Here is a 12282-nt window from a genome sequence, read left to right as displayed (position 1 = left end):
TAGAATGAAAAATATTACTCATGGCATGACAAGTCACAGCGTGAAAACATAGAGAATATCAAACAGAAATTTCTTAATGGAAGACAACGAAATTAGTATAATACTTTTGCAATTTGAAAAGCAAGATCTCGATCTATATTTTGCATGAGACAAATATATATATATATTTATATATATATATATATATATTATATATATATATATATATATATATATATATATATATATATATATATATATATATATATATATATATATATATATATATAGAAATTTTAAAAAGTTAAAAAAATTTGATTTTCTAAAAAAAATTTGAAGAGTCTAAAAAATTTTTGGTAAAGTTTAAGCATCAATTCCTGAATTTCTTTGGAAACCAGTTCTGCATGCTACATATTTGTAGAAACTACAAACTTTTAACTTTTAATCGATATATTTAGTTTCTTTATTTTCTAGGATTTAAAAGTTCTGTTAAACTTTTTGTACAACGTGGAATGGGCAAATAGAGTATATTGAAAATGTTATACCACTTTTTTAAATTAACGACTAAATTGCTATCTTTAGTTGCTTGAGAGTCAAAACCACCACACTAATTGCATAAGCACATTGTTTTTTGTAAAATCACAAAATAAAAACTTTTCAATTTGAAAATGCTATAGTATAAATTTTTGATTTTTAAAATTAAAAAGTTTTCTTATGTAAGAATTGCCTAAAAACACCTTCTTTACTATTTTTACTGTTGGAAACTATATCCAAAATATATACATATATAAATGCAGTATTAGACGCACATGGATGACATAAAAAAGGAAGTTACAGTGCAGTATATATATTGTATATATATAGCCGGCTGCCGCATAGGAGTGCTGCTACTTCGAAAGAGCGTTTGGCATGAGGCAGCAATCTTTTCTTTGATTATTCTTCATTCTTTTTTTGAAAAGTTAAAGCGGACATTTTTACATTAGGAGCGCAAAAATGATATTAGGAATATATATATATATATATATATATATATATATATATATATATATATATATATATATATATATATATATATATATGTATATATATATATATATATATATATATATATATATATATATATATATATATATATATATATTAGGGTGGTAGTCAAAAATTAAATTTTCAGATTTTGTCTGGGACAACCTCTAGTCATGTTCCTATTGATCTCATAAACTCATGTGCAAAATTTCATAAAAATATTCCTTCATTAAAGGGTGCCACATGCCAACTGATAAAATCACATGTACGCGATAGAAAAGATAGCCGTGTAAATTAATGTGTTGTTGAATATTATTGAAATCTTTAAATACATTTTTTTATCTGTAAATCCATTTTGAACACAACCAGAAGTCTTTTCAATGAGGTGTACTCTTTATGTTTTTTTTGAGAATCTGACCAGTTGTTAAATTTATCAACTAATTAATGTTCTGTATATGAAAAATATTTATAAATTTCCAAATACAGATAAAAAAAACAGAAATTTTACTTCATAGCATTTTTAGAAATTTGTTACATTCAAATAGTTAAATTTTTATAGTGCTTAATTATTAATTACTTAGCTGCAGCCCACTTACTTATTTTTTCTATCCCAGAATTCCTTGTAATTTGCCACCAAACCGCCATTTTGTATGTTTATCCCTATCAGACTACCAGATTAATTATGTTAACTAAAAAATTTTATTTTTAACAATTTTGCAGTGGAATATCTCAATTGTGAAAAGTCAGTATACATTTAAGTTGTTATTTTGTAATATAAATTATGTAAACTACTTTGAATTTTATTTTATATAAATTCATATCTCTAAACTCAAAAAAGATACTGAATAATGGATATCACTGAATATATACTAAATGAATAAAATTTTATAACTTTTGCAATTCACATCATGCTTATTGCATAATTTTATTTGTATTTTTCTAGATTAATAAATATCAGAAAATGTCACAATCAAAACCTGCAACTAGATCTGCAACCGAAATTTACCTTCTCGGTTTCACAAATGCCTCCATTAATGGTACTAGACTACCGTCACGAAAGCAAGCATTACAGTTTTTCTTCCATCAGTTGAAAATAAACAAAAAAACCGTGCGAGAAAGTTCGAACATTACTATTAAAACAGTTGCTGATTTTTGGAACAAAGCTTACATGCCAATGACAACATTGCAACATGCAATTGCAAGGCTAGAGAAAATATACAACGTGTGGAGAAATCTACAAAAGGCTTCAAAAAGAGGAGGAGCAACTCAGATAGCGAAAGAAACAGCCTTTGTTGCATCATTTGAAGATACGTTCGACATTTCTCATGTTGATGCCGAGAGGCTTATACAAAATCCAGAAGACAAACTTTTTCTTAAAGCTCAGCTTGGAAATGGAAGACACTCAAGTTCAATGGCACAAATAGACTGAAAATTGGCAGTCAAGTTGAAGCGTAAACATGAGACAAGAGGCTATAAAAGCCAGAACAGAACGAGAAAAATTGAGACATGCTGTCATCAACGGTGAAGCTGTAGTTGAAACATTTGAATCAGATTCAGAAAAAAGTTGCAATGAGAACGTAGATTCTGACCATGACTCAGCAGTGACACCGCAGACAAAACGACCTCGTCCAAAAAATATTGTCAGTCCACAAGTTGCAGCAGCTTTAGATCGAACTAAGATCAGCGACCGAAATGCGGTTTATGCTTTGACTTCATTCTCAGTTGCTGTTGGTCAAAACCCAAGTGAACTAGCTCTGAATCGCTGGTCAATTCAATGCAATAGAATGAAACATAGAGACGAAACAATTTTGAAATTAAAGGAAAGTTTTGGTGAAAATATTAGGGATGTTCCACTCGTAGTGCATTGGGACGACAAGTTACTCCCTGATATATCAGGAAAACATGAAAAAATAGATCGCTTGCCTATTCTTGTTTCGGGTCAAGGTGTAAAACGTCTATTGAATGTGCCTAAGCTCCCAAATGGCACTGGAGAGGCAATGGCAAATGCAGTTGTAACAGCAATCAACGACTGGAATCTTGCAGAGAATATAAAAGCCATATCTTTTGACACTACAGCCAGTAATTCTGGGATTCGCTCTGGTGCAGCAGTTCTTATTGAACAAAAGATGAATAAAGAGCTGCTCCATCTTGCATGTCGGCACCATATATTGACCATCTACTGGACCAGACATTTAGATGTTTAAAAGGTTTCAAACAGCATGGCCATCAATCGTTCGTGACAGATATGAAGACGGTATATCAGATCCTGAAACAGCTTTAGTTTTTAGCAGCAACAGAGAAATGATGAAAGAAGCTATTGATTTCATTCAGAACTGCTTGCTGACAGAGAACCAGCCTCGTGATGATTATAGGGAACTTTTAGAACTGTCTTTGATCTACCTGGGTCATATTCCTCCTCGCGGGGTTCTTTTTATGGCTCCTGGGGCTATGCATCGGGCCAGATAGATGGCCAAGGCTATTTATTCAATCAAAATTTTTCTCTTCAGATCCCAGTTTCGCATGACGAAGCATGAAATAAATTTATCACGTTTCTTGAATATTTTTGTCTGCTTTGTCTATCTCAACTCATGGTTTACTGCTTCGCTGTCCATTCAAGCTCCACTGAATGATCTCATGTGCCTTAAACGACTCACACAATTCAGGACAGTAAATTTAAATGTTGCGAATGTAGCGATAAAGGCATTGTCTCGTCATATGTGGTACCTCATACCTCGTACCATATGTGGTAGTGAGGAACTGATTGCCTTTAGCTTTTTTGATGATCGTGTTGATGCAGCTACAAAATACGAGATGGTAAATGCAATGAAAACAAAAACTGGAAATGGAATTCCTGCAAAACGTGTTCAACTACGTGAAAACAACATTTCATCATCAGAGCTTGCTGATTTCATTAACTCGAACACCATGAGGTTTTTTGTTATACTGGGCATCTCAACTTCTTGGCTCGAATTGGATTCATCTTTGTGGAACGAGGACCAAGTTTTTATTGCAGCTAAGCATTTTGTAGCCGGTTTGAGCGTTGTGAATGACAGAGCAGAGAGAGGAGTTGCTCTTATCCAAGACTTTAACCAAATTCTAACAAAAGATGAAGGACAAAAGCAAGCACTTCTCCAGGTTGTGTCTGAGCATCGAAAACAGTTTCCAGATGCCAAGAAATCCACTGTTGTTAAACAGGACTAAATAGTCATTTTTTCATTCAAAACAAAATGAAAAACTAAAATGATATTGAAATTATAGTTAATTTTTCATGGTTTTCAATGTTCAATACTTTGTTATTTAAAAACTTTTGAATTAAAATAGTTTATATAAAAAATTTTTTTTAAAGTGCTAACAGCCATTAGCGTCAACCTTAGTGAAACTTTCAACCCTGTGTGGCACCCCTTAATGATGAAATATCCTTCTCAAATTTTGCACATAAGTTTGTTATGCTAAAAGGAACAAAAATAGAGGTTGTCCCATCAATTTACTTTGAAAAAGTTTTTTGAGCACCACCCTAATATATCTATATATATATATATATATATATATATATATATATATATATATATATATATATATATATATGTATATGTATATATATTCACACCATTATATCTACAGTGTACACACACCATTTACAATTGTTTTTTCTGATTTAGATATGAATAAACAAGTTTTTTTTTATTAGGGTGTCTCTTTTTGTCAAGCAATATCTGTTTGTATTATAATTGCATTGCTTTATATGTCAAGAGCTGTTTTCAATATACTTGCCATATTACCTGTAAGCTCGTCAATCCCAGACTTTAACTATGGATGGATAAATGTTTCTGATCAGGTTAGTTAAATTTTTTATTTGGATATGTATGTATATATATATATATATATATATATATATATATATATATATATATATATATATGTATATATATATATATATATATATATATATATATATATGCAGGGCTCAATTTAATTTTTTATAAAGTCCTGGATAAACTGTCTAATAAAAACTTGTTTGGGTCGGACAGTGTCTGATCAACTTTTTAAAATATAATTTTTACAGTTTTACAGAACCAAGTTATGTGATTGAAGTTTTGGTCATATTGTTCAGTTCATTTAATGTTTTTTTACAGTTCATTCAACGAAATTTGGGTCATGTTTTTCAGTTCATTTAACATTAGTCTAATGAAGTTTCTTTCCTTATTATTTAGAATATTTCATCACAGAATTTTTTTTTTTATGATAAAATAGTTTCAATTCAGTTTTGTATATTTTAGTGATGTTTTTTTTTACAATTTGACGACTGCTGTTTTGATGTTTTAACAATTTAAATACAATAAAAAATTTTTTACCTTTTAATTTGTTTTAATTACCTTAAATTGTTCTTTTTTTAAGTTTTTATTTTATGCGAAGACTTTAAATATTTGTATTAAAAACTTAAAAAAATTATTAGTATTGTATTTTTATGATAATTTTAATCACTTGAAGCTATTATTCCATATCTTTCTAAAAATATTTCAAAAGATTATTTTTTTAATTTACTTTAAGTTATGAATAAATTAAATTAACTCTTTCCATGATTTAAATTGCTTTTTTTTTTATTATTATTTTCTGTTTTTACAAAGAATTGTTTAAAAGTTTTGTTTTTTTTAAACTTGATTTACTAATCAAAGCATGAAATGATTAAAAATTACTATTTTAAAAAGACCACATTATTTTTTTAAACAATTTTTTTTGCAACTTTTTGAAAAAAATGCTTATACAACTTAAAAATGTTATTTTTTTTTCTTTCTAATATTTTAATCTTACTTTTCAATAATTTAAATAAAATTTGTTCATTTATTAAACAATCAATAGAAGTAATCTGTAAAAGCGTTTTGCGTAACTTTAATAAAACGTTTCAAAAGATAAGTTTACAGTAATTATTAAAAAATTAAAAGTGTAACAAAAAGTAATTTTCACTTCGAGTTTTTTAAGTTTTCTTTTAGAGCTAATTTCTTTTCTTTTTTGTAAGAAATTGTTTGTTTATTCTTTAGTTATTTATTATTTTATTATTTATTATATTTATTTAGTTATTTCGATAACTAAAGAATAATTAAACAACAAAAAAGATTTTTTAATTGCAAAAATTCCTAAACCCAGAAAAATCCAGGTTTTCAAAAAAAAAAAAAACTTTGATTTACTGACTATTTTTGCAATCTTTCTGTTAAGCGCTAACAGAATGATTTTTTTTTTAAATAAACAAAAAGTTTAGTGCTTGCTTGATTAAATATCTTTTTACAGGGAGAAGTTGGGTATGACGGTTCAGTTTTACACAATACAAGTAGCTATGCTTTCATGTCATTTGGGGTTGTTTTAATTTTCTGGGAATTGTTGCCAACATTTGTGACTGTTTGGTTTTTTAGAGTTAGAAAGCCTGATGGTGTAGCGGTAATTTTTATATATTATGTTTGAATAAAAATTTAATACAATTATTTTTATTCAGGATTTTAATTTTTATTAGAATTAATTTGGAAGGGAATCTTTTCCAACTTGATTTTTATAAAAGCTACAGTTATTTTAAGTTATTTTTAAACATGTCTTATTTATAATAATAGCCATTGTCAAGTAATTTATTATTATAAGTTATTCTAATTTATCTAATAATTTATTGTTATTACTTGGCAATTGTAATATAAATTTAAAGTAAATTTTTTTTATATAATTTTTTTGTTTATGTATACTAATGTGGATATTTTTTTAGCCTCCCTCTGCTACAATATCTGAAAGTTATCACCATGCTAAATCTTATTTTTTTGATAACCCTAATCGTTATGATTCTGATGATGACCTTTCTATTGCATATACACCCCCTCGATCAGGAATACCTGGAAGGTTTGTATTATATTTTTTGTAACTTAAAATGTTATAAATATCATGTTGACTCCATGTACAACACACATATGACACCATATTAACACATAAATGGTACCATCTACATCATTTTCAGTAGAATACAGTACAAAATTCAAATCAGTATTTGGCAAGCCAATTTAAAAAACAGCTATACAAGTGCTTACAAATTTTTGCAGATCATGGATAATATTGTGTCAACAAAGCCGACCTGTAATTACTCTCAGTGCTGCAAAATTTTGCAGTCCTGCAATGGACTCAGTACATCACTTTTTATGCTGTATATGTTCAAGATAATCTAAAATATGAAATTTTGATTGAACAAATTGATAAATAATTTGTTTATTAAATTGGTAAGTTTTATCTTATCAATGATACCATGTTATCGTGGTAATTTGAGTATAGGATTTCCTACAAATTTTAAAATTTACTAGTCAATGATAAATTTTTAATTAAAATTTGTGGGTTTTTTTTCTGTTAAATTTTGAGGTCCAAGTTTTAAAGTAAATTTACATTACTAGTATAAAACACCTGATAACTCTAAAAAATATGACACAATTATTGAGTTATTATTTCATTTATTTCAGTTATTAGGATGTTATTATAATCACATTAGTTAACTAAAGATAAAAACTATTTTTTGTTGAATTTTGTCATAGTTTTGAGTAAATAGAAAAAGATTTAGATTTAAATCTGTAAAGATAATTTTTTAGTTTGCCAGATATTCCCAACTTTGGTAGTTCATCTCATCTAGTTCGAAATGCAAATGATAAGGTGCTTGCACGGAAAGTAATACACTCCTATGGGTCCGTTCCAGCATATGATAACTACACTGTTTCACGTGAAAATCCATCTAGTCCCAGTGTACACAGTCCAATGAATCCAATGGTCGACAGTAAAAATTTTCCTGGAAGCAAATTGAAAAACTCTGTTAAAAGTTTTGGAAATATATCACAAAATGCTAGTTCTTTGGAGCATATGAGAAACGTTGTTGAAGATTGAATTTTCAAACAATCATAAATTCAATGTGAATTGTTTTTATGGGTTTATCTTTTTTTTTAATTTTAAGTTGTTTACATGTTGATGTCTATGTATTCTTTTTATACCATGTAAGTGTAATTATTATTAATCAACGATTAATTATGCAATGATTGTTAATCAATGTGTAAAGTGATTCAAAATTGTTTTAAATATCTTAAGTAAAAAAAATTATAAAAAAATGTTTACAATATTTTGTTGTTGTCCTAAATTATGCTAATTTATTCTAATTTATTGACTTGAATTTAAAGTACTTAAATTTTATTATTGAAAGTAAACAGATTATGGTTGACTTTTTTTTACAATGTTTTTTTTTTATTTTCTCTTGGTAACATTGACGGTTATGAAATATAAAAATATTTGTTAACTTATATAAATGTTTAACAATATATAAGTGCTTACTTCTGTGAAGTAGATTAACTTTTATTATCAGCGTTGTACTTGAGGTTGTGGAATTTTAGTTTCTGTATTTAATCAAAATTAATTTTTTAGACCTAGTTGATATAATAAATAGTTTTTTCTGATTTTCTTGAGTTGTCAATTTAGAATCTCAACCTTATTTTTTATACATTTCCTTAGTAGTAGATGTTTGTATTACTTTTGTACAACTATTTTATATTTACATTGTTTAATCACAAAGAGTTCTTCAATATTATAAAAATCTCTATATTGGATTTTTATAATATTGAGTATTTGTTTCCATATTTTATATGATTCTATAATGATTTTTTTCTAATAAATTGACATTAACTAAAGATTGTATATCTATGTGTTTAGAAAATGTATCAAGTTTTAAAATGGCGCAATCAGCTGCTTTTTATTTAATGTGTTTGACTCTTTGTTTTCATATAATTTATTGTTTACATTTGACAGCATTGCAATTATGTTTATAAAGGTCTTGTTCACAAAGGTTTTTGTTTTGTTCAACATTTTGTTTTTAGTTTTTTTTTTTTTTTTTTTTTTTGAATATTTACAGTTATTAGTGAATTATTATGTTTTAAGAAGTTTTTTGTTTTTAAGCTTCTTTATATTTTAAATTGTTAATTGTTAATGATGACGAATTATAAAAAAAAAAACTTTGTTTAGTTTGCTATAAAGACGTTGTTGTTATTCTCTCTCCATAAATGTTTATAAATATATAAATATATATATATATATATATATATATATATATATATATATATATATATATGTATATATATGTATATATATATATATATATATATATATATATATATATATATATATTCTTTTATTTGTTGCTATTATTATTTTTATCAGTATTAGCATATAAATACACATATGTGTATCTATATATATATATATATATATATATATATATATATATATATATATATATAAAAAAATATACAAACCAAACAATTAGAAAAAAATCGACAATAATTTGCCTCAACCTTTTAGACCTCAATCTTTTAGAGGTTGGCAAAAAAAATTTGGTAGGTCTCACCAAAAAACATAAAAGCAAAGTCGGTTTTTTGCCGACCTCAAACACTTTTAAGTCGGCAGTTAAATCTCTATAATGACCCTAATTCCAAGAGCTATATATATATATATATATATATATATATATATATATATATATATATATATATATATATATATATATATATATATATATATATATACATATATATATATATATATATATATATATATATATATATATATATATATATATACATATATATATACATATGCATATATATACATATAAATATATATACATATATGTATATATATATACCGACTTAAAAGTGTTTAAATTACACTTAACTACTCTATGGCATCTAATATGACAAAATTAAGGTCAGCTCATAACAAAATGCATTAATTTAATTCGGAAAGCTAATTAAATTTATTGTTTTTTTAAAAAACAACGAAAGCGCAAAATAAAAGACAAGTTAAAATATTTTTAAAAACATACTTAATGTTTTTTTTTGTTTTTTTTTGAAGTTAAAAACATTTTGAATTTTCTTATTTTTACTGTAAAACATGCGCGGAGTGTTGCTCTATTGACTATTTTATAGCTTGCTGCTCCAAGGAAGTGCTGTTACATTGACTGGTTTGGTTGGGCCAGGCCGTCTATCAAATATAAAAAAAAACCTTATAAAAAAATGCTTTTAATTTTTTTTCAGTCTTTAAAACAATGTTAAAATATGTTAAAATATATAGATTAACATAAAGAAATTTAGTATAATAATTAAAAAATCACATATCAAATATGCAATAGAAAATATAAACAAGATACATAAGTCTTCAGTTTTTCTTGCCAATTTAAACAGTAATTGCCTGAATCTTTTTTGGAAATTTATTTATAAAATAATAAAAGTATTGTTTATTTTAAATCTTTTTTTTTTCTTCTCTTTATTGTAAATATTTGAGTATAATAATAAAAATGCCTAAAGTATATTTAATTAAATTAATATTTAAGTTTAAATTAAATTGAAATAATCATGAACTTTTTTAGTATTCTTTATTTGTTTGATTGTAAATATAATTAAATATTTTTAAATAGTTTAATAACACTTATTTACTAAAATATTTATCAATAGTTATTAAATATTTTTATTATCAATAAGCTTAAATAATAATAAATTACTATTATAAGTAAATTTCAAATATTTTCAATATTTTTAGATGGTTATTGGCATTTCTTTAGCTAGTGATATACTGCAAGAACTTCATTATCTACTAGAACCTTCTATTGGACCTTGTGGTAAAGAGGTATTATTAAAATCAAATACAGGGACACTCTTTTTAACAAGTAATGGCTGTTCAATACTTAGACATCTTAATTTTTCTCATCCTGTGGGAACAATGATCAAAAGTTCAGCAGATAAGTTTATTTTAAAATATGGAGATTCTTCGAAAAGTTTTATCATTTTTTTATCTGGCTTAATCAGATCTTTTTGTAAGTTACTTCAAAATTGTTTAAAAAAAGTCGAAATACTATCTGATGTATCTCAATTTTTACTAAAAATGAGAGAATTATATTCCTTTGAGAGTATGTGCACTTCCTCATATAATGAAGGACTACTACTAGTTTTACCTGCTAATGACCTTCCATCAAACTTTTTACGTGGCATCTTTGATTCATTTATGTCGGGCAAATTTAATTGTGAAACCAAAGAATTTTTATTCGGTATTTGTCAAGGTATTATCGATTCTTTTCAATTTTCAAGAACAAGTTTAAGATTTTTAGTTGACAATTTTGATAATATTTGCATACCCCTGTGTGGAATATCTTTTACCCAGTCACAATGTGTTGAGGGTGTGATAGTACAGAAAGAAAGTTTTCCAAAGCAAGTGAACATAAGTGAATGTTTTTTTATTTTGATATCTGGAAAACTAAAACGCAGTAAATTAAATAGCTTTGAAACATGTTTAAGTGAAAAATTCACAGTTGAAATGCGTGAGACTGAAAAATACACCTTTTTCCAGCAGTTAGTGACTAAATTTATTGAAAACAACATTAAGCTTATATTTTTTGAAGAGCAAGTTCCAAAATCATTTCAAATGTTGTTAGAATTATCAAATATTGTTTATGTACCTTACACTCAATCCTGTGACCTAAAGCGGGTGGCAATGTTATATAAAATTTCAATTATATCTGGTTTATATGATATTTTCAATATTGATAACAAAACATGTATTGGTAAAGCAAATTGGTTTCGTTCGTGTGTTTTAGGTCGCTACACTTGTAGTCATCTTGGGCCATCTGCTGATAGCAATAAATATTTACAAGTGCTCCTATGTAACATATCAGAAGGTGTTTGTTATGAGTATGTTTCAGCTCTGAAAAACTTTTTTCTATCACTTCTTTCAACATTCTTTTCAGAAGAAGAATGCTATCTAGTGCCATCTTGTGGATCGTTTGAGTTGACATTAGCACGGCATATATTGAATTCAAGTGGTCAATTTAATGCTGAGTATCTAAAAATTGTAGCAGATTCTTTAATTAATCTTCCTAGAATTCTCATTTCAAACTCGCATCATGTTTCAAAATCTGTTATTTTGAATTGCGACATTATTTCAAATTTAAAAGAAAAACATTATGCTGTTGACGGCCTTACTGGTAAATTAGTACTTTCAAACTCAATACATCTATATGAATCATTTATAAGCAAATGTAGTTTGTTTTCTTCTGTTTTAGAGCTTTGTGCTCAAATTGTCAGAATTGAAAATTTTGTCCCTGTAAATAGAGAGTTTTGTTTACTGGAACAAAAAAACCTTATGGATTCTGGTTTATAGTTTATTAGAAGTCTATTATGGTTAATTCTTTTAATGTTATTTGAAAAATTAAAATAGGAAAATATATAATATATAAAT

General features: G+C 26.3%; 2 protein-coding genes across 2 annotated transcripts in view; both read left to right on the top strand.

Moving 5' to 3' along the window:
- LOC100212296 (G protein-coupled receptor 137Ba) overlaps positions 1-9029 on the top strand; it is a 42187-nt gene extending 33158 nt beyond the window's left edge. The window contains exons 5-8 of the mRNA XM_065804818.1: positions 4691-4837; positions 6286-6432; positions 6746-6876; positions 7608-9029. Of these exons, the coding sequence (XP_065660890.1) occupies positions 4691-4837; positions 6286-6432; positions 6746-6876; positions 7608-7896 (714 nt within the window). The 3' untranslated portion in view covers positions 7897-9029. The remainder of the gene's footprint in view (positions 1-4690; positions 4838-6285; positions 6433-6745; positions 6877-7607) is intronic.
- A 1561-nt stretch (positions 9030-10590) lies between these two features.
- LOC105844356 (uncharacterized) lies at positions 10591-12204 on the top strand. The gene has a single exon (XM_065806591.1). It carries the CDS (start codon positions 10591-10593, stop codon positions 12202-12204), a length of 1614 nt encoding a protein of 537 aa, XP_065662663.1.
- Positions 12205-12282: the final 78 nt, after the last annotated feature.

This window comes from Hydra vulgaris, chromosome 09, assembly GCF_038396675.1.
Source record: "Hydra vulgaris chromosome 09, alternate assembly HydraT2T_AEP".
Classification (NCBI taxonomy): domain Eukaryota; kingdom Metazoa; phylum Cnidaria; class Hydrozoa; order Anthoathecata; family Hydridae; genus Hydra; species Hydra vulgaris.
Note: the sequence above shows the minus strand (reverse complement) of the source record. Positions and strands in the feature narration are given on the sequence as shown.

Coding starts and splice junctions, on each gene's coding strand:
- LOC105844356 (XM_065806591.1), top strand. CDS start 10,591: ATGGTTATTGGCATTTCTTTAGCTAGTGATATACTGCAAGAACTTCAT.